Below are 21,798 nucleotides of genomic sequence, written 5' to 3' on the forward strand. Positions count from 1 at the left end.
ACGCGCTATCTCAGAGTCGCAGCCCCCCCGCCCCATGGCAGCCCCCTCTGCCGCCCAGCCCCCACTCCACAGCCTCCCCAGCCCCACCCCACAGGGGACAGCACCCCCCCGGAAACCCCAGCCCCCCTCAGGCGCAGCCCCCCCGCCCCATGGCAGCCCCCTCTGCCGCCCAGCCCCCACCCCACAGCCTCCCCAGCCCCACCCCACAGGGGACAGCACCCCCCCCCGGAAACCCCCAGCCCCCCTCAGGCGCAGCCCCCCCGCCCCATGGCAGCCCCCTCTGCCGCCCAGCCCCCACCCCACAGCCTCCCCAGCCCCACCCCACAGGGGACAGCACCCCCCCCCGGAAACCCCCAGCCCCCCTCAGGCGCAGCCCCCCCGCCCCATGGCAGCCCCCTCTGCCGCCCAGCCCCCACCCCACAGCCTCCCCAGCCCCACCCCACAGGGGACAACACCCCCCCAGAAACCCCCAGCCCCCCTGAGGGACAGCCCCCCCCCTGTGGCAGCCCCCTCTGCCACCAAACCCCCACCCCTCAGCCTCCCCAGCCCCAGCCACCCCCCACAGGGGACAACGCCCCCCCTGGAAACCCCCAGCCCTCCACAGGGACAGCCCCCCCCACCTCCAGGGATAGCAGTTCCCCTCCCCCGCCTCAAACAGCCCCCCCATGTACGGGGGCAGCCCCAATAACGACCCTCGCCCCCACCCTTGGGTGGTGGGGGGAGATCCAGAAGCTCCCCAGTGCATGACCCCAGGGTGTCCCATATCCAGTCCCCTCCCCCCGCCCCCCCACTGGGCAAGCCAGCAGCCTGGGGAGTGGGGAGACAAGCCGCATGAGTGGTTTGCATGTGGGGGGGCTGAAAACCAAGGCCCCACATTTCGTTCAGGGTGGAGGATCCCTCCCATGTGTTAAATACCCCAGAGAAAATACCCCTTGTCTGGGGTAGGTAGGACTAGCCATGGTTGCCTGGACAGGCCCCCCCCCCCCCCCCGTTGTTCCCCAGAGACTCAGCTTTAATTTTTTTTTCTTTTAAATGAAGACTCCAGCCGCTATGATGTCAAAGAAAAGCTTCAAAACGCGACTGGAGGAGAACCAACGTCTGCCTGAGTCTTCCGAGAGCCGGAGCCGATTGCTGGGAGAGGTGTGAACTGCCCCCAGGATACAGCATACAAAGATCTGGAGACTTCAGCTTTGTGGGGGACCTTTATTACAAACACTCCCACACCCCACTCTCCGGATACAAACGAGTATTCTCTGCCTATCCAGTGAAGGGGAGTTAACAATTCAGTCACCCCCCTCTGTGCATCCCATATTCCTGTACTGACCTATCCTTAAAATCCCTCTCACCTCACTGGCCAAGACCAAAGAGGCAGGGAAGTCAGGGGTAGGGTGACCAGATGTCTCGGTTTTATAGGGACAGTCCCGATAATTGGGGCTTTTTCTTATACAGGTGCCAATTACCCCCATCCCTGTCCTGATTTTTCACACTTGCTTTCTGGTGACACCTGACTAGGGTGACCAGATACGTCACAGCCTCACTTTTGAAAAACCAAGTTAAATTGACAGTCACCATTTGTTTTTCCTTTAAAAAGACAGATCTCTAGCCATTAAAAATAAAGTGGGGAAAAAAAAGAGAAAGAGATGATAATTTAGATCAGGAGAAATTCTTTGTTTTTTTTAGCACCAGAAGCGGCAGGCTCATGCCATCCTGTGGCCTGGAGTTCCTCAGGTGAAGGTCTGGCATTCAGCACTTCCCGGGAAGGCAGCGACCTGGAATAAAGAGAGTCATGGGGTCAGAGCTTCAAGAGAGCAGCACATCTCCAAGGGTGAGTGGAGGCTGGTGCATCTATAAGGGACAGCCACACACAGTGGTAGACGGCCATTCCCTCCCATAGCCCCTGCCTCCCACCTCCATTAGAAAACAGGGCATGGATTCTGCCTGGGACATATCATCATATATCTTACTTGCTGCATGACCCCCTTCCCCAAAATAACCCCCCTGAAGTTCACACTGCTGTGACTTTTGCAGCCACTTCCTTAGCCAAACTGCAGAGATTTGGCTCCTCTAGCCTATGCCCTCCCCCCAGAAAACCCCCTCCAAGATTCACACCTCTCCCCCATCTCCGAGATTCACACCCCACTGATACACATGCCTTCCCCAATTCTTACCTCTGTATCCATTCCCCAGAAAGCTGTTCAGGCCATACTTGGCCTCCTTGCCTCCTAAAAGGGGATGAGAGCAGATGAGAACCAGTCACAGGCCGTCCCGGTCTCTGCTACCCAAAGGAGAATCACTCTCTGAGGACAGCACTAGAGGGCATAGGACACACACGCAAGAGCAGTTTCGGTTGCATCACTAGACAATAGGTTACAATGTGAAATCTCGCCCCCACACACTCCTACCGTATGCTGCTGGGTTAGTCCATAGCCCCCGGGAGCTTGCCCTACTGTGTGTGGCCCGTATCCCCCTGCAACAGAGACAAGAGTTAGCATGGGGCACTGAGGGGAGTGGGGCAGGAGCGCTGGCTGTGGGGGGAGCTCCCGCTACTCCAGTCCCAGGAGCAGATGCTATGTGTGGGGGACTCTTACCAGCAGCCAGTCCGTTAGCCTGCAGGTCCCCTCCGTTCGCATAGCCCCGTCCGTTCCCGTTGCCTGCAGCGGTGGGAGGAGGAAATTAGCAAAGGGAAGGGGCTTTGAGCCCCTGGGAATGGGCACCCGTGTGTCCAGACGCGGGAGGAGAGCGGGGACCTCTCTGGGCAGCCCCTCTCCATTTCTTACCATCCAGGGCACTGAGCCCAGCCGGTTGTGCCCCATACATCAGCTGCCCTGCGCCACCTGGAGGAGGAAACACGGTGGTGGTGGGAGATCAGCAGGGGAGCGGGAGATCCCACCAAGGGCTGGGAAGGGGAGTGTGCTGGGACCCCAGGGAGCTTTTCCTGGGACGCTGGGATCCTGGCGGCCGGGTGGCCCTCATCCAGTGCGGGCAGGGACGGGAGTAGATATCACAATGGGGCTGCAGCACTCACACGGCTTCCTGTCTGCACCCTGCCCGGGGCGCTGCAGGCCATAGGGGAAATGCCTGGGGTCTCCTGTCGGAGCGGGGGGCAAGGTTATTTTAGGCAAAGCAAGGTTAGCGGGGGGCATCCCAGCCCCCTGCCCCACATCTCTGCGCAGGGTGCAGGGGGGCTAAGATATTGGGCGGCCTAGCACAGACCGCTGTGCCCCAAATAAACGCCTTGGGGGGTGACTGCCCCCTACAGTCCCCTCTGTAACAACCCTCTGGATAAATTCCACCACCCATATGAGCCCAGAGCCCCTACCCACACCTACCGTATTTCCCACCGCCATAGTCTCCCTCAGACCGGTGGGCATGGCCTGTTGGGGCTGCCCATTGTATGGGAGCTGGCCCGGGCCTGCAACATAGACAGGGTGTCAGGATGGGGGATAATTCCCCTTTGTGTCCCCCTTGAGCCAGCCAGTTCCCCACACTGGGGCTGGATTGGAGCAAAGGCACCGCGTCCCATTTCCTATCCCCCAGAGCCCTGCGGTCAGAAGGGCTCACCAAATTTAGCAGCTGAGAGATCTCTGCCAGGGCCAGCGAAACGCCCTAGGTATGCGGCCTGGGCACCTGGGGATGGGATAAAATAAGGCAGTTAGCTTGGCCAGTGCCCCTCACTCCCGACCCACAGCCCCTGCTAGCCCAGCCCTGTGGTCCCCCACCCACCAGCTCTGCCAGTGCCCCTCACTCCTGACCCGCAGCCCCTGCCAGCCCAGCCCTGGGCTCCCCTCCCAGCTCTGCCGGTGCCCCTCACTCCCGACCCGCAGCTCCCTGCCAGCCCAGCCCTACCCCCCAGCTCTGCCGGTGCCCCTCACTCCCATCCCTCTTGTCATTGCACACACCGTTGCCGTATCCTGACTGGAGTCCGGCCCCAGGGTGACTGTTCCCTCCTCCACCATAGCCTAGAAGAGAGATGGGAGATCAGACTCGCTCAGCCTAGGTGTGTGGGGGAATTAAGTATAATTTGGGGTCCCCTTACCATTCCCGTATCCAGGCTGTGCTCCATTGACTAGGTACCCACCACCTACTCCGGCATATCCTACGGAGCAAAGAAAATCCAGATCAGCCCACAAATTGGGGTGCATTGCACCAGCCCGGGCCTCTGCCAGCAGGGAGTGCTGTGGGGAGTGGGGCAGGACGCTGGCTGTGGGGGAGCTCTGCCCTATTCCAGCCCCGGCCTCTCCCTGCAGGGGACGCTGTGCTTAGCTTATGCCCCTTACCTTGTTGAGCTGTGGGGTAGCTGCCGGCTCTGGGTCCTGCCCCAAAACCTGCGGGGAGGAGAACCCAGAATGAGACCAACCCAGATCCTGAAGAATCTGGCTTCCACAGTGTGGGCTCTGGCCCTGGGGGGTGGGATCATCGGGGGGGGAATCAGGGATAGAGTAATGGTGGGGGATGGTTAGCAGGGGGTTGGCACCTGTGCAGGGAGGGCTTTCAACCCTTCAGGGCCCCCCCCCTGCAGCCCAATGAGCCCTTCTCCCCCCAGGGAGCTGGAAGGGACATGGCCAGCTGGGCTCTCCTCAAGGTGTCATTGGTGTGAGCTCTGGGATCTCCAGCGAGAAGGTGAAGAAAGGTGGTGGGGGATGGGGAAGAGGACACAGCATGGGGCGCACATAAAGAGGGATGGAGACATCGCAGGGGACACAGATGGGGGGTGCATGGGAGGGATTCCCTGCTTTGGGGGCTTTGCCACCCACCCCAAGGCCTGTTGGGGAGGAAAAGCAGAGGGGTCAGGGTGCGGGGGGTGTAGTGGAGGGCCAGGCACTGACCTTCCTGAGAAGGGGCAGTTGGAGGGGTAGAGTGGGTATGGGAATATAAGGGGCAGTGGGGTCTGACTCACCTCCCAGGGGCAGCGCAGCATGGAAGTACCCTGAAATAGACACACAGGGCACAGGGGGTGCTCTCAATCCTGACCCACAGCTGCCTGCTATCCCAGCCCTGCCCCCACAGCTCTGCTGGTGTCCCTCAATCCTGACCCACAGCCCCTGCTAGCCCAGCCCTGCCCCCACAGCTCTGCCGATGTCCCTCAATCCTGACCCACAGCCACTCTGTTTATACTCACCTGGCTTTTGTTTTGCACCCTGGGGATAACCACCTAATCCTGGAAAAAGGATAATGGGAATCTATGAGGATGCTGGGAGAGGAGTGGGGTCAAATGGTTAGAGCAGGAGAGGCTGGGAGCCAGGGCTCCTGGGTTCCATGCTTGGCTCTGGGAGGGGAGTGGGGGCTGGTGGGTTGGAGCAGGGGGGCTGGGAGCCCGGACTCCTGGGTTCTCTCCCATGCTTCCGGGACAGGAGTAGGTTCTAGTGGTTTAGCAGAGGGGTAGCACCATGGATACCCACTGCCCATTTTTGTGGCTGGCAGCTGGGCTGCGGACACGGATGTTGTACCCGCGCCCCGCTCTCCCGACCAGCCCTCAGGCTCCGAATCCAGCCCCACGCTCTCCATCCCGCAGCAGCAGCACGTGACCCTGTCCCACAGAGCATCCTGGGAGTTATAGTCCCCAGCTGGCTCGGCCCGAGGGGAGTGCACCATGCGCTATTTTGAACAAGGCGTGGTTGTACTTTAAACTCCCGAGTGGCGGGCGCTGTGAGCAGAGTACGTCCCGGTGGGTCTGTGCGCGGGCGTGGGGGTGTCCGAGCCACTCAGGAAGATGGCGCTGCACACCGTGCCCCGGAGGCAGCCCCCAGCCCGGAGTGGGCAGGAGGTGTGTGGGGCAGGGCAGGTGGGGGTATGTGGGAGGCAGAGGCTTGACTCAGCCCTGTCACTGCTGTGTGGTGCCCTGCGCAGCTGTTTGTGTCTGCGCAGGGCTCAGCAGTCCTGGATGTCAGGACTCCTGGTTCTATCCCTTGCCAAGCCCCAGCCCCGTGCCTCAGTTTCCCCTTCCATACTCGAGGCTCACTATGGACGTCCCCTCGCCAACAGCCAGATGGGGGCAGGCTGGGGGCGGACAAGATTCCCCCCATCTGCAGTGCCCTGGGATGTCTCTAGTCGTGAGATCGCACAAGGGAGCAGTCTCCCCCAGCTCTGCGGGGAAAGCCGTGACCCCTGCGTCCAGCCTGCACCAAATCGCCATGCTTTGGATTCTGATCAGCTGGTGGGAGAGAGTCGTGAGGTCTCCCCCACACCAGAACCCCCACCCTTTGTCACTCAGGTTTGGGACTCGGGGCGGTGAGGACTGCATGGGGAGATGGGGGCGCTCCTACCTGCACCATAACCAGCAGGGACCCCATAGCCTGTGCAGAAAGAAGGAGAGAGGGGTTAGAGCCAGATGTGTTTGTGGGAGAGTGCACAGCGCTGCCCACTACTGGAGGGGATCGGGACTCTGTGTGTGTGGCAGGTGCCCTATAGTGCTCCGAGCTAACAGGGATTCTCCTTTAGCGCCACACTCCCCAGAGAGGACTCCAGTATTTCTGTGGCTGGCGAGTCAGGGATTCACCCTGCCAAGGTGGGCAGAGAAAGGAGCCTTTGCCCTCAGTGGGGCAGCTGATCCCCACTCACCTGCTTTTCCTGGCTTCACCCGTACACCTGTTGCCACTCCAAAGCCGTTCGGAGCTCCTGCCGGGAACAGAGAGGAAAGGGATTAGCTGGGAGGCGCAGCGGACGAGATGGGCTCCATCTCTGCCGGGGGAACAGTCCTTCTCAGACAGAGCTGGCCAGGTCTCTGCCCTGGGCGGCACAGATCTGAGGTGTGGAGTCTCATGGCTGGAGGACACGTCTTCTGGAATCCCACCACCCAACTGTCCCTGCTCCCGGCCAGCACAGTTTGGGAAGGAGCTGAGACCAGACGTCACGAGCACCATGGGCAGCACCCAAACCACCCAGCAACTTCCACCCCTAGCCTCTCATTCCCCGCCCCAACCACACTCCCAGGGCTCACCTGGTCCCGGCTGCAGTCCTTGGGGTCCATAGCCGGTGTGTGGTCCTGGAAAGAAGGAGCAGACACTAGGATTGAAGAATGCAGCAAATGCACCATCACAGTTCGCTACAGGGAAGTTGGATCTAGTGGGTCAGAGCAGGCGGGGCTGGGAGCCAGGACTCCTGGGTTCTATCCATGACTCAGGGAGGGCATTGGGGGTTGGTGGGTTAAAGCAGGCGGGGCTGGGAGCCAGGACTCCTGGGATCTATCCATTGCTCAGGGAGGGGAGTGGTAGGTTAAAGCAGGCAGGGCTGGGAGCCAGGACTCCTGGGGTTTATCCACAGCTCTGGGAGGGGAGTGGGGACTAGTGGGTCAGAGCAGAGGTTGGCTGGGAGCCAGGACTCCTGGGTTCTATCCCAGCTCTGGGAGGGAAGTGGAGTCAGGGGTAGGGGCTGGTTGTCACCAACCTGCCTTGGCTCCAGCTGGTCCCAGCCCAGCTCCAGGGTGAAATCCCCCTACACCTGCAACCCATATAGCACATGGAGTGAGCCAGCCCCCTGAATCCCCCCAGCCTGCTCTCCTGCTGGGAGACCATCCCCCCTCCCCTGAGAATGCTGGGTCCAGCTCAGCCAGTCATCCAGCCAGGGACCCCTCCCTGGGCAGCCCTGCCTCCTTTCCTCCAGCCCCCCTCTGCATCCTTCGTCCAGCCTCGCACACACCCCTTCCCTCTCCCTGTCTCTCCAAGCCAGTCTGCCCACTCAGGAACAGCTCCCCCTGTTCCCGGCTGGGGTGCCACTTACCCCGGATCAGCGATGGGAGGTAGAGACGCCTTAGGGCTCCGTTTGCCTGCGGTTTCACTCCTGGGAGGGAGTACGGGGCGGGGGGGGGTCATAGGGGAGCTGTCAGAGATGGGGTATCTCCAGAGAAGCGCTGGGGGGGCAGGGTGATCAGGGGACACCAAGGGACTGGGGTTCCTGGGAGATATGAGAGGACTGTGGGCTGAGGGTCCCTGCAAGAATGGGCTGGAGAGTTGGTGTCCCTGGCAGAGGGGGGCACTGAGGATGGGGGTGCTTTGGGGCAGGGACCCATGAAAGGGGGGGTTGGGGGCAACTCCAAAGCAGTGGGTAGAACCCAGGAGTCCTGGCTCCCAGCCCCATGGGTGGGCGTGGACAAGGGTGGCTGGTGGCACTTGAACTGGGATTTTGTGAACCAATCCAGGACTCCTGGGTTCTCTCCTCAGCTCTGGGAGGGGAGTGGGGTCTAGTGGGTTAGAGCAGGGGGGGCTGGAAGCCAGGACTCCTGGGTTCTATCCCGGCTCTGGGAGGGGAATCAACCTAAACTACCCCTTAATTGAATCCCTTCTCAGTTTCTCTCCTCTCTGCCAGGAGTTAGGTCCCCCCCCACACACCCCCACAAACAGCAGAGCTGTCCCCTCTGCCCCCCAGCACCTGCAGCACCCCACAGGGGCAGTGCAATCATATGAGGCAGCCCTGGCCCCCACCACTATCCTGTCCCAGCCCAGCCCCGCAAACCCCAGTCCCAGCCCCCCTGCCCTGCTCACCCCCCTGCAGGCTGCCCCTGGCCAGGCACAGCAGCAAAAGCAGCCCAGCGTACAGGGTCCCCAGCCCCATGGCGATGTGAGCTCCCCCTCAAGCCGTGAGCCCCCTATATACCCATGGCCCCGCCCCCCCAGGGAACGGTTCTACCCCTGGCCCCGCCCCCAATGACCCACTTGCCAGGAGGGGGCAAGGGAGTGTGTGTGATAGACCCGCACACCAGTAGACACACTCTGTTGCTCGCAGTGATACACACACACAATCAGTGATACGCTCGCAATGAAACACACACTGATATTCACACATATACAGATGTTCACACTGTTACCCTGATAGAGACACACCTTGAAACACACCCTGATCCACACACACATATACACCCCCATAGGCACACATACTGCTCCCCCCCCACACCCTGTTCCACACACACTGATAGACACCCATCCAGACACACACATTGATACCCCCACACATACACTGATACATGCCGGAGACACACACTGATCCACAGAAACTCACACTTATCCACCCACACAGACACACACCCCAACACACACTGCTGCATACACCCCACATTGTGCACACGCCATACACCGATACACTAACCCACACTCATATCCCACAGGCAGGCACACAGTTGCAAACAGTCACACAACACAGCTATGTGCGCCCACGGAGCAGGGGTCAACCCCTCAAGCAGGAGGTGGCAGGGACACCCCCGCATAGACACACAAATCTTGTTCACTGCAGCTTGTCAAAACCAGGTGTATGATTATGTAATTGTGGGTCGGGAGCGAGGGGTACCAGCAGAGCTGGGGGGGACGCAAGGGTGGGCTATCAGGGGGCTGCGGATCGGGAGTGAGGGGCACCGGCAGAGCTGTGGGGAGCCCAGGGCTGGACTAGTAGGGGGCTGCGGGTCAGGAGTGAGGGGCACTGGCAGGGCTGGTGGGGGGTCAGGGCTGGGCTAGCAGGGGGCTGCGAGTCGGGGAGTGAGGGGCACCGGCAAAGCTGGCAGAGGAGCTCAGGGCTGGGCTAGCCTCAGCCTCTTGCTATACAGAATTTTTAAGGGCCTCCCATGCTGTGTGCTTCCTCCCAGCAGTGCCCTGGCAGCTGGCTGCCGTGCTGGAAGCTAACCCGGCACGCGCCCCGCTGAGTAAGCCATAAAGCCGCAGGGTAATTTGCTCTGTCTGTTGTCACTGTCCAAGGTAAACGCTGGGCCCCTGGCCCGGCTGGTAAAACACCGATCCCTGCGGTCGGCAAACAGCCCTCCAGCCAGCTCAGCAATGAGTCCGACCCAGCTGTGTCTGAGGAGTCTGGAGGCATGGGGGATCATGTGTCGGGGGGGGGAGGACTGACCCCCAGATCCTGCCCTATGGGGGGACCTCTGTTAGGATGGAAGTCAGAGATGGGAAATGGAAGGGGCAGGGAGAGAATTGGTGTGTATGTGAGCTGCACTGCCCCCTGCTGAAGGGACTATGTATAGTATGGCGCCCCCTAGCACCAGACTGAGATATGGGGCCGGGACTCCTGGGGGTACCCCCTAGCACCAGGCTGGGATATGGGGTAGGGACCCCTGGCGGCACGGTGCCTGCTGTGTAGATCTTTGGGGCTCTCACCCTGCCCCGGCACATTTCGGTTGCATGATCCATTCCCTACCTCTGTGGGGTGGGGGATTGGGGGTGGGTCAGATGCAGGGAGGACAAATGCTGGCACTGTCAGGGAATGTCACATGGGGCAGGGGAAGGCGGGACTGAGAAAGCAGTGGCTTCCTCCCTGGGCAAGGGGACGAATGCCCCACTCCCCCAGGCCCAGCTGTCCCCCACTCTCCCCACCCGGCACGGCAGAGCCCAGGGGCGCTGTCCTGCCATCAGCATGCAAAGGCTGGAAACTGACTCTGGAGCACTTCCCTGACCCCGGGAGCTGGGGATGAGGGGAAGAGACTGAGACTGAGGGACCCAGGAGTCCTGGCTCCCAGCCCCACTGCTCTAACCCACTAGACCACAGCAGTCCCCTCCCAGAGCTGGGGAGAGAACCCAGGAGTCCTGACTCCCAGGTCTGCCCCCACCCTCTTATCACACTGCTCTCTTTTTCCTTCCTTCTCCTGACACATTCCTCCTGTCTGCCCCCTGACCCCCTTCTTCCTATTCCCCAACTGAACCCCTGCCCCAGACATCACAGCCCCCTGCCAAATTCTCCCCACCGAGCCACTATTTGCCTTTCCCATCAGCCTCTCCGGCTATCTGTGAGGGGGGAGCCCAAAGGGGGGTGACCCCAAGTGACCCCCTGCCCCATAACTCACAGGCCTTCCTTTTAAACACTGCCCTGTAGTATTTTACACTGTGAGGATACGGGGAGTGGCAGCTGGAGAGAACCCAGGAGTCCTGGCTCCCAGCCCTTCCTGGACTAGCCCACCAGACCCCATTCCCCTCCCTGAGAACCCAGGAGTCCTGATCTATCCCGTTCCCACATCCCTTCTGTCTGGAAGGACGGATTGGGCCCTCGGATTCCCGGATCGGGCCCATCCGGGATTCAGGAACCTTCGCAGGGGGGCCCAGTATGCTGAAGGGAGAGGAAATGTCCCTTGGCTGGCGGCTCCACCACCGCGCCCTGTCTGGCAACAGAGTCCTGGCCGCCCCTCGTCCTGCCTGTCTGGCTGTCCTGCCAAGGGCTGGGCTCCCCCCAAGCTCTGCCGGTTCCCCTCACTCCCGAACCGCAGCCCCTGCTAGCCCAGCCCTGCCCCCCCAGCTCTGCCAGTGCCCCTCACGCCCGACCCACAGCCCCCCAACGGGTTAAGATCTCCCGGCTGATTTCGGCCCCTCCGCAGCTCTGAGCCCAGCCTTGTGATATTGACTTTGGGTGGTTCTTGGCTTGGTGCAGTAAATTTCCCCATCTCCTGGCTCCATGACTGGCCCTTGGGGGACAAAGCCGCCCAGCCGTTTGCTTGAGGGTGGCGGGGGGACAAGTCAGAGGAGGAATCGGGGCTGGAAGCGTGACGGGAACATCTCCAAGCCCCTTTGTTCTCCTGCCAGGGGCCTTGGCTGACTCTGGGATGGGAAGAAAAGGAGAGACGGAAGGGCTCACCGAGGTCCAGGCTAGACTGCAGGAAGGGTTTGGGTGTTGTTGCAGCTGTGGGGGGCGCTGTTCTGCCGCCAGGGTGTGGGTCCTGCCTCATGGCGCTGCTGGCGGGCTAGCAACCTGGGCTGGCTTATCCACTCCTGGCCTGCTCCTGGGTCTAATCCCAGCATCAGCTAATCCTAATCCCTGCGGAGATACACGGAGAGGGGTAGATGGAAACATTGAGGGGTGCAAAGGGGGGGGGGCGAGAGAGAGACAGCCACAGCCGCTTGCGCTATCCCACCGGCTCCCACTTCCCTCCCAGAGCTGGGCTAGAACCCAGGAGTCCTGGCTCCCAGCCCCCCCTGCTCTAACCCACCAGCTCCCACTTCCCTCCCAGAGCTGGGGACAGAACCCAGGAGTCCTGGCTCCCAGCCCCCCCTGCTCTAACCCACCAGCTCCCACTTCCCTCCCAGAGCTGGGGACAGAACCCAGGAGTCCTGGCTCCCAGCCCCTCCTGCTCTAACCCACCAGCTCCCACTTCCCTCCCAGAGCTGGGGACAGAACCCAGGAGTCCTGGCTCCCAGCCCCCCCTGCTCTAACCCACCAGCTCCCACTTCCCTCCCAGAGCTGGGGACAGAACCCAGGAGTCCTGGCTCCCAGCCCCCCCTGCTCTAACCCACCAGCTCCCACTTCCCTCCCGCTGTTGGCTGCTAGATGTATGCCCCTCCCCCTGCATCTCCCCGGGACTCTCCCCAGGCCAGGCACGATAACTGCCCCTTCGGGGTCCAGGATCCACAGCCGAATTTCCACTGCAGGGGGGAAAAGGGAGAGGGGGCCGGCTCTGCTGTCCCTGGCTTTGCGGATCCCAAGGACAATTTATCACCTCCCAAGGCTTTATCCCCAGCTGGGGGTAGGGGAGAGGAGGGCGGTTGAGAATGTAAGATCCAGTGTTGTGGGGGACCCATGTGCCTGCCCCCCCAGCCCCGTTCACACCAATGGGCCCAGTATCCTCCCTCCCTTTATTACTTGGACGTCAGGGTACAGGAGAGTTTGGATCCTTCTTTTCTGTTCCCCCTGAATCTTGGATGATCTTGTAGCAGGTAGTTCCACTGGCTCCCCACACAGAAACCCCCCTCCTTTGCTCCATGTCACAGCGTGTCTGCCCCACACAAGCGGTGAAAGGGTTCACGTGGGCCGGAGCGGCCAAACATGACATGGGTGGCTCTTGCAGGGTGGGCCAGGGGTAGTTAAAGAGGAGTCCCAGGCGGGGGGGGGGCAGGGGAAAAAGGGGATGCCAGTCCCTTATTCAGTGCGGGTAGAGGGGGCAGGCCTGGGCGAGCAGGGGCTGCGAGTTGGGAGTGTGGGGCACCGGGAGAGCTGGGGATCGGGGGAGCCCAGGGCTGGGCTAGCAGGGGGCTGCGGGTAGGGTCATTGAATCCCCTGCATACAGGGCTCCCTCCTCACTGGCCGCCCCTCCCTGCTCCCGAGTCAGGCGGCATTGGGGCGTCCCGTGTATTTCTGTGTCCCAGCGACCTGTGCTGTGAGGGGGGTGGGGTTGGATGATGGACATGTGTGTTTGGGGGGGGAACTCTGCTCCCTGCTGTGTGTCATGGGCCCTGCACTGCTAACAGCCGAGGAGACTCCCTCAGGCACACGGAGCCTGTCCCCCACCCCTCCTATCGGCCCAACCAGTCTGCGCACTGCACGGGAATGGCCAGGAGAGGGCGCCAGACACCAAAGGAACAGAACGCAGCCCTGCCGGGCCCCCCACTCCCGACCCGCAGCCCCCCGCTAGCCCAGCCCTGCCCCCTAACCCTGCCGGGCCCCCCACTCCCGACCCGCAGCCCCCCGCTAGCCCAGCCCTGCCCCCCAGCCCTGCCGGGCCCCCCACTCCCGACCCGCAGCCCCCCGCTAGCCCAGCCCTGACCCCCAACCCTGCCGGGCCCCTCACTCCCGACCCGCAGCCCCCCGCTAGCCCAGCCCTGCCCCCCAACCCTGCCGGGCCCCTCACTCCCGACCCGCAGCCCCCCGCTAGCCCAGCCCTGACCCCCAACCCTGCCGGGCCCCTCACTCCCGACCCGCAGCCCCCCGCTAGCCCAGCCCTGCCCCCCAGCCCTGCCGGGCCCCTCACTCCCGACCCGCAGCCCCCCGCTAGCCCAGCCCTGACCCCCAACCCTGCCGGGCCCCTCACTCCCGACCCGCAGCCCCCCGCTAGCCCAGCCCTGACCCCCAGCCCTGCCAGGCCCCTCACTCCCGACCCGCAGCCCCCCGCTAACCCAGCCCTGCCCCCAGCCCTGCCGGGCCCCCCACTCCCGACCCGCAGCCCCCCCGCTAGCCCAGCCCTGCCCCCTAACCCTGCCTGTGCCCCTCACTCCTGACCCGCAGCCCCCCCGCTAGCCCAGCCCTGCCCCCCCAGCCCTGCCGGGCCCCTCACTCCCGACCCGCAGCCCCCCCGCTAGCCCAGCCCTGCCCCCCCAGCCCTGCCGGGCCCCTCTCTCCCGACCCGCAGCCCCCCGCTAGGCCAGCCCTGCCCCCCAGCCCTGCCGGGCCCCTCACTCCCGACCCGCAGCCCCCTCGCTAGCCCAGCCGTGCCCCCCCAGCTCTGCCGGGCCCCTCACACCTGACCCGCAGCTCCCCCGCTACCCCAGCCCTGCCCCCCCAGCTCTGCCGGGCCCCTCACTCCCGACCTGCATCCCCCTGCCAGGCCAGTCCTGGGCCCCCAGCTCTGCCGGTGCCCCTCACACCTGACCCGCAGCCCCCCCGCTAGCCCAGCCCTGCCCCCCCAGCTCTGCCGGGCCCCTCACTCCCAACCTGCAGCCCCCCACTAGCCCAGCCCTACCCCCCCAGCCCTGCCGGTGCCCCTCACTCCTGACCTGCATCCCCCTGCCAGGCCAGTCCTGGGCCCCCAGCTCTGCCGGTGCCCCTCACACCTGACCCGCAGCCCCCCCGCTAGCCCAGCCCTGCCCCCCCAGCTCTGCCGGGCCCCTCACTCCCAACCTGCAGCCCCCCACTAGCCCAGCCCTACCCCCCCAGCCCTGCCGGTGCCCCTCACTCCTGACCTGCATCCCCCTGCCAGGCCAGTCCTGGGCCCCCAGCTCTTCCGGTGCCCCTCACTCCTGACCTATAGCCCCTGCTAGCCCAGCCCTGCCCCCTAAGCTCTGCCGGTGCCCCTCACTCACGACCCGCAGCCCCCCGCTAGCCCAGCCCTGCCCCCCACCCCTGCTGGTGCCCCTCACTCCTGACCCGCAGCCCCCCCGCTAGCCCAGCTCTGGCCCCCCAGCTCTGCCGGTGCCCCTGACTCCCAACTCGCAGCCCCCCCGCTAGCCCAGCCCTGCCCCCCAACCCTGCCGGTGCCCCTCACTCCCGACCCGCAGCCCCCGCTAGCCCAGTCCTGCCCCCCAACCCTGCCGGTGCCCCTCACTCCCGACCCGCAGCCCCCCCGCTAGCCCAGCCCTGCGCCCTAACCCTGCCGGGCCCCTCACTCCCGACCCGCAGCCCCCCCGCTAGCCCAGCCCTGCCCCCTAACCCTGCCTGTGCCCCTCACTTCTGACCCGCAGCCCCCCCGCTAGCCCAGCCCTGCCCCCCCAGCCCTGCCGGGCCCCTCACTCCTGACCCGCAGCCCCCCCGCTAGCCCAGCCCTGCCCCCCCAGCCCTGCCGGGCCCCTCTCTCCCGACCCGCAGCCCCCCGCTAGGCCAGCCCTGCCCCCCAACCCTGCCGGGCCCATCACTCCCGACCCGCAGCCCCCTCGCTAGCCCAGCCGTGCCCCCCCAGCTCTGCCGGGCCCCTCACACCTGACCCGCAGCTCCCCCGCTACCCCAGCCCTGCCCCCCCAGCTCTGCCGGGCCCCTCACTCCCGACCTGCATCCCCCTGCCAGGCCAGTCCTGGGCCCCCAGCTCTGCCGGTGCCCCTCACACCTGACCCGCAGCCCCCCCGCTAGCCCAGCCCTGCCCCCCCAGCTCTGCCGGGCCCCTCACTCCCAACCTGCAGCCCCCCACTAGCCCAGCCCTACCCCCCCAGCCCTGCCGGTGCCCCTCACTCCTGACCTGCATCCCCCTGCCAGGCCAGCCCTGGGCCCCCAGCTCTTCCGGTGCCCCTCACTCCTGACCTATAGCCCCTGCTAGCCCAGCCCTGCCCCCTAAGCTCTGCCGGTGCCCCTCACTCACGACCCGCAGCCCCCCGCTAGCCCAGCCCTGCCCCCCACCCCTGCTGGTGCCCCTCACTCCTGACCCGCAGCCCCCCCGCTAGCCCAGCTCTGGCCCCCCAGCTCTGCCGGTGCCCCTGACTCCCAACTCGCAGCCCCCCCGCTAGCCCAGCCCTGCCCCCCAACCCTGCCGGTGCCCCTCACTCCCGACCCGCAGCCCCCCCGCTAGCCCAGCCCTGCCCCCGCAGCTCTGCCAGTGCCCCTCACTCCCGACCCACAGCCCCCCCCGCTAGCCCAGCCCTGCCCCCCAGCTCTGCCGGTACCCCTCACTCCTGACCCGCAGCCCCCCCCCGCTAGCCCAGCCCTGCCCCCCAGCTCTGCCGGTACCCCTCACTCCCGACCTGCAGCCCCCCGCTAGCCCAGCCCTGTCCCCCCAGCCCTGCCCGTGCCCCTCACTCCTGACCTGCATCCCCCTGCCAGGCCAGCCCTGGGCCCCCAGCTCTTCCGGTGCCCCTCACTCCTGACCTATAGCCCCTGCTAGCCCAGCCCTGCCCCCTAAGCTCTGCCGGTGCCCCTCACTCACGACCCGCAGCCCCCCGCTAGCCCAGCCCTGCCCCCCACCCCTGCTGGTGCCCCTCACTCCTGACCCGCAGCCCCCCCGCTAGCCCAGCTCTGGCCCCCCAGCTCTGCCGGTGCCCCTGACTCCCAACTCGCAGCCCCCCCGCTAGCCCAGCCCTGCCCCCCAACCCTGCCGGTGCCCCTCACTCCCGACCCGCAGCCCCCCCGCTAGCCCAGCCCTGCCCCCGCAGCTCTGCCAGTGCCCCTCACTCCCGACCCACAGCCCCCCCCGCTAGCCCAGCCCTGCCCCCCAGCTCTGCCGGTACCCCTCACTCCTGACCCGCAGCCCCCCCCCGCTAGCCCAGCCCTGCCCCCCAGCTCTGCCGGTACCCCTCACTCCCGACCTGCAGCCCCCCGCTAGCCCAGCCCTGTCCCCCCAGCCCTGCCCGTGCCCCTCACTCCCGACCCACATCCCCCTGCCAGGCCAGCCCTGGGCCCCCAGCTCTGCCGGTGCCCCTCACTCCCGACCTATAGCTAGCCCCTGCTAGCCCAGCCCTGCCCCCCCAGCTCTGCCGGTGCCCCTCACTCCCGACCTCTAGCCCCTGCTAGCCCAGCTCTGGCCCCCGCCCCGCCGGTGCCCCCACTCCCGACTTCCAGCGCCTGTCCTCAGAGGTTTGGGCCTATTAACGGGTGGCTCCTGCCGCCCTGCCCCCCAGGTAGATGGGAGGCCTCAGGATTCCTGCATAACTTTGGAGATATGCACAATGCCAGCGACCCACAGAGATGGGCTAGCAGGGGGCTGCAGGTCGGGAGTGAGGGGCACCGGCAGAGCTGGGGGGCAGGGCTGGGCTAGCGGGGGGGCTGTGGGTCAAGATTGAGGGGCACTGGCAGAGCTGGGGGGTCCCAGGGCACCGATAGCAGGGGGCTGTGGGCCGGCAGTGAGGGGCAGCAGCACGCTGTGGGTCGGGCCTTGGGCTGGGATAGCTGAGGGCCCCATTGGATGCCGTTCCCCCTAGTGGCCACCTGGTGGCAGTGCTGCGTACCTGCGGGTGTGCTGGGGGAGGCGGTGGGATACCTGATACCAGGTGAGAGCCCGGAGCTCCAGATTGGGCTCAGTGACTGCTCTGTTCCCAGGTGCCCCCCACCCCCGTCTCCCAGCCAACTGTTCCCCTGGCAACGGGCTCCTATCTCCCCGCTGGATCGGCCTGGGCCATGGTCACACATAGCAACGACCTAGAAAAGCAGCCACTGGTGGTGGTTTCCCTTCCCCCCCATGCCTGGGTTTGGCGGTTTCAAGTTACCCCCTGAGCCAGCCAGTCCTGGGGGCTGGATTGGAGCCAGCACCCCCTGGAGGGGAGAGGTCCTGTGTCCCATTCCTTGCCCCCCTGAGCCAGCCAGTCCCTGCCTTGGGGCTGGATGGGAGCCAGCGCCCCCCAGAGGGGAGAGGTCCCATGTCCCATTCCCCACCCCCCAGAGCCAGCCAGTCCGTGTCCCCCTGGCCCCCTGTCTGGAGTCTGTTTGCTCGGTGGTTAATTTCTTATCCGCAGGTCTGAGCCGTGTGTGCTCAGCTCCCCCCTTATCAGCCCAGGGACCTGACCGGTTGCTAAAGGGACACAGGAATCCCGTTAGCCGGCCTTCCCCCTGACCCCAGGGCCCCAGCGTGGGGCTAGGGGGCGCGGGGTGCTGCAGGGAGTGTCACCGGTCCCCAGCTGCCCTGCCACACAGGCAGCCAGCCCCCCCGCAGCAGCCTTCGGAAGGGGGAGCCTGCTGCAGCCAGGCGTGTGTTTATTATAATCTGTTTTCCCATGGCCTGGAGGAACAAGACGCTGGTGATTCGCCCCCTCCAGAGCCCACCTCCTCCCCCTCCAGCCTGGGGGCGGGCGGTGCCCAGGCACAAGCTAACAACATGATTGTTCATTCACCAGGGCCCTGGTCGCCATAGAGAGCCCAGTGCCCTCCCACGCCTCCCCCGTCCCGCCCACTCACCTGTGGAGGCCTCATATACCCACCCCCACCCCGCCTCCCCCAGCGAGAGGTGCTGACGGCTGGGAGAGCGAGCCCTGGTGAAAAAGAAGAGGCTTGGCCTCTCCGGGGTGGAAGTGCTTTGGAGAGAGACACCTGGACCTGCCTCCCCAGCCATTCTCATCAGGATCCTTCTCCCGGACGTGTCTCCCCAGACGCTTCCATCAGAATCTGTCCCCTGGATGCGTCTGCCCGGCTGGTTCCTTTAGGATCCGTCTCTCACACGCATCTCCCTGGCTGGTTCCATCGAGAGCCGTCTCCCGGACGCGTCTCCCCGGTGGTTCCATCGGGATCCGCCTCTCAGACACCTCTCTCTAGTTCCACCAGGATCCCTCTCCCAGACGCGTCTCCCTGGCTGGTTCCTTTAGGGTCCGTCTCTCACACACGTCTCCCTGGCTGGTTCCATCGGGATCCGTCTCCCAGAGCCATATCCGTCAGAGGGGACTATCTGGATCTCACATTCACGCACCTCGCATAGGGATCCTGTCCCCAGCTGATCCCACAAAGAACTGTCTTCTGGCCTTCTCTCTCCACTACGACCTTCCTTGCCCTGGTGTCTCCAGCCGATCCCCACACAGAATTATTTCCTGGGTTTCTCTCTGCTCAGACGCCCTCGCGTCCCCACTAAGATCCCTGCTTCGCTCCCCTTGGCTTCCTCCTCCTCCAGCAATGGCTTCTGCAGGGCTGGAGATCTTGGGCATGGGGCTATGCATCTTCGGCTGGCTGGGCTCCATCATCTCCTGCGCCCTGCCCACGTGGAAGGTGACGGCCTTCATCGGCAACAACATCGTGACGGCGCAGACCATCTGGGAGGGGCTGTGGATGAACTGCATCGTGCAGAGCACGGGCCAGATGCAGTGCAAGGTCTACGACTCCATGTTGGCGCTGCCCCAGGACCTGCAGGCCGCCCGCGCCCTCACGATCATCTCGGTGCTGCTGGCCCTGCTGGCCCTGCTGGCGAGCGTCGTGGGCGCCAAGTGCACCAACTGCGTGGAGGACGAGGGCGCCAAGGCGCGGCTCATGATCGTCTCCGGCGCCGTCTTCGTGGTCTCCGGCATCCTCTGCCTCATCCCCGTGTGCTGGTCGGCCAACACCATCATCCGGGACTTCTACAACCCGCTGGTGTCCGAAGCCCTGAAGCGGGAGCTGGGGGCAGCGCTCTATGTGGGGTGGGCCGCTGCGGCCCTGCTGGTTCTCGGGGGGGCTCTGCTTTGCTGCTCCTGCCCGCCCCGCTCCGAGAGATACCCACCCCGGGTCGGGTACATGGCGGCTGCGAGGTCCGGGGTGGGCAGCGGGGTGGACAAGAGGGACTATGTGTGAGGGGAGCAGAGGAGGGGATGGATGGATGGATGAGCACGTGGGTGAACAGATGAACGAATGGATGGATGAATGTGTGAAGAGTGAGAGAACGAGCGAATGAACAAGAGAGTGAATGGATGAAGGTGTGAAGAGGTGAAGTGAATGAGGGAGTGAATGGATGAAGGTGTGAAGAGATGAAGTGAATGAGGGAGTGAATGGATGAAGGTGTGAAGAGGAATGGATGAATGAGGGAGTGAATGGATGAAGGTGTGAAGAGGTGAATGGATGAATGAGGGAATGAGCTAGTGGCTGATGGAATGAATAAACAAGTGAAGGAGGGAGAGAATGAATGTGGGAGGAGATGAATGAGGGAACGAAGAAATGGACAAGTGGGTGGATGAACAAGGACTGATGGATAAGGAGTAGAGGAAAAAACGAGTGAACAAAAGCACTGCTGAAGGGACAGATGAGGGTGCGAACAAATGAACGAGCGGGCAAATGAGTGAAGGGAGGAGCAACGAAGCGAGCGAATGGATGCGGGAAGGAGTGAGTGGATGAGACAATGGATGGAAAAATGAAAAAGTGAGGAAGGAAGGAGGGAACGAATTAAATAAAAGACGGGGTGGGGGCAGAGAGCAGACACGTGGGGGACCAAACAGAAGGAAGGTTGAAACCACAGAGGAAAGGCGCGAACGGCTCCGCCAGTGAAGGAATGAACAAAGGGCTAATGGACCAAGGAGGGACGGGAAAGACACTGTGCCAAGGAAGGAAGGAATAAGCGGCCGATCCCCAGCGAATGAACAGATGGGGGCGTTGGGAGAGATTGAGGGGGCTCAGCCAGGGAGCCCTGACCCCATGGAGTCCGGCTGGACCTCACCCTGGCTTTGTTTGCTCGAAGGTTAATAATTGTCCCAGCTCCCTGGACTGAGACCTGCTAAACCACCCCCTGAACACGGGGACCACCTGGAACCCCCAGCCTAAGGGGCCCCTCTATCCAAATCCAGGGGCTCCAAGATTTTGGAGGTCTCACCCCTCACTGGGGATAGATCCAGGGCTTATTCAGTCATCACTGAGTGGGATTTGAGGGGTTCACAGGGAGTGGGTCTTATGATCCCTGGGTGTGGTTCTTTGAGGACGCTGAACCCCCATTTCCTGACCTCTCTAGGGAGGGGGCTCGGCCCATGTTTCTGAGGATGTTATGGGGATAAAAGAACCAGCCTAGGACACTCCGCCCACGCCTCCTGCTTCTCATTTTGGGGTGTGGGGGGGAGGCTGAGTTGCGGTATGAATGGGGAAGGAAAAGGTGGGGACACAGCTGATGGGAGGAAATAGATTGGGTGCATGGTTTATGAAGGTAGGGTAAATTGCGGGAGGGAGGGAGGCTTATAGGAAAGAGAATGGGGGTGTGGTTTATGAGGGGGTAAATTGGGGCAAGCATAGTGGGGGTGTGGCTTGTGGGAGGAGAATGCTAGCAACCAGGGCCCCCCCAGAGAGAGGGAAGTGCTCAGGTATGTGGGAGGGGGGCAGGGTATGGCTTTAGGGGTTGAATGGTGGGTGCTGTATGTCCCTCCTCTCCCCAATCTTTGTCCATCCCCCTTCCCATCATGAGATTGGGGGGTTGCCAGCCCATCTCCCCCTCCTGCACTAGCAGGGGAATGAAAAGCCTTCCCAGAATTCCCCTCAGCTTCACCCAACCCCACCTGGCTGGACATGGGGCCTTTCCCCTCCAGGGGGCTCTGCCCCACCCCAGGGCAGGGGACTAGCTGGCTCAGGGGATGGGACAAGGGGCCTTTCCCCTTGCGGGGGCGCTGGCTCTGACCAGCCCTTTGGCAAGGGACAGGACATGTGACCTTGCCCCTCTGGGGGGCGCTGGCTTTGACCAGCCCTGGGGCAGGGGACTAGCTGGCTCCAGCAATGGGACTCAGGGCCTTGCCCCTGTGGGGGGCACAGGCTGTGACTAGCCCTGGGGCAGGGGACTAGCTGGCTCCAGCGATGGGACTCAGGGCCTTGCCCCTGTGGGGGGCCACTGGCTCTGCCCCACCCCACCCCGGGCCGGCATTTTGGCGCTGCTGTTTCCCTGGATCCCAGCCCGCCCGGCCTCTCCCCCCCAGCTGGATGGGTACCAGCACATTCCTGTGCCAGCTGAACCTTCCCTGGAGCTGGGGGCGGCTAGCACCAGGAGAGACATCTCCCATCCTCTCCCCCGCACAGGTCGGGGGCGATGCTGGGGGTGGGGGGGTTCGTTCA

General features: G+C 63.9%; 2 protein-coding genes across 8 annotated transcripts; one reads left to right on the top strand and one right to left on the bottom strand.

Annotated features, from left to right (window-relative positions):
* Window positions 1-2,396: 2,396 nt before the first annotated feature.
* On the bottom strand, window positions 2,397-19,154 carry LOC140912295 (uncharacterized). 6 transcript variants are annotated; one of them, XM_073346503.1, is made up of 17 exons: window positions 18,722-19,154; window positions 11,554-11,733; window positions 7,717-7,776; window positions 7,384-7,437; window positions 6,938-6,982; window positions 6,559-6,615; window positions 6,264-6,293; window positions 5,120-5,158; window positions 4,898-4,927; window positions 4,278-4,325; window positions 4,037-4,096; window positions 3,900-3,959; window positions 3,562-3,627; window positions 3,330-3,412; window positions 2,778-2,834; window positions 2,589-2,651; window positions 2,397-2,467 (listed from the first exon to the last, which is right to left on the bottom strand). In XM_073346503.1, exons 2-15 carry the CDS (start codon window positions 11,642-11,644, stop codon window positions 2,817-2,819), a joined length of 741 nt encoding a protein of 246 aa, XP_073202604.1. In that variant the 5' UTR covers window positions 11,645-11,733; window positions 18,722-19,154; the 3' UTR covers window positions 2,397-2,467; window positions 2,589-2,651; window positions 2,778-2,816. The 6 variants fall into 6 exon arrangements, with proteins under 6 accessions (XP_073202604.1, XP_073202603.1, XP_073202606.1 ...); XM_073346502.1 differs by having other exon boundaries at window positions 18,359-19,154; XM_073346505.1 differs by lacking the exon at window positions 18,722-19,154 and adding an exon at window positions 17,274-17,635.
* On the top strand, window positions 18,272-20,780 carry LOC140912296 (claudin-9-like). 2 transcript variants are annotated; one of them, XM_073346509.1, is made up of 2 exons: window positions 18,272-19,776; window positions 19,819-20,780. In XM_073346509.1, exon 1 carries the CDS (start codon window positions 18,922-18,924, stop codon window positions 19,570-19,572), a length of 651 nt encoding a protein of 216 aa, XP_073202610.1. In that variant the 5' UTR covers window positions 18,272-18,921; the 3' UTR covers window positions 19,573-19,776; window positions 19,819-20,780. The 2 variants fall into 2 exon arrangements, with proteins under 2 accessions (XP_073202610.1, XP_073202611.1); XM_073346510.1 differs by having other exon boundaries at window positions 18,272-19,735.
* Window positions 20,781-21,798: the final 1,018 nt, after the last annotated feature.

Source organism: Lepidochelys kempii, chromosome 6, assembly GCF_965140265.1.
Source record: "Lepidochelys kempii isolate rLepKem1 chromosome 6, rLepKem1.hap2, whole genome shotgun sequence".
NCBI classification, from domain to species: domain Eukaryota; kingdom Metazoa; phylum Chordata; order Testudines; family Cheloniidae; genus Lepidochelys; species Lepidochelys kempii.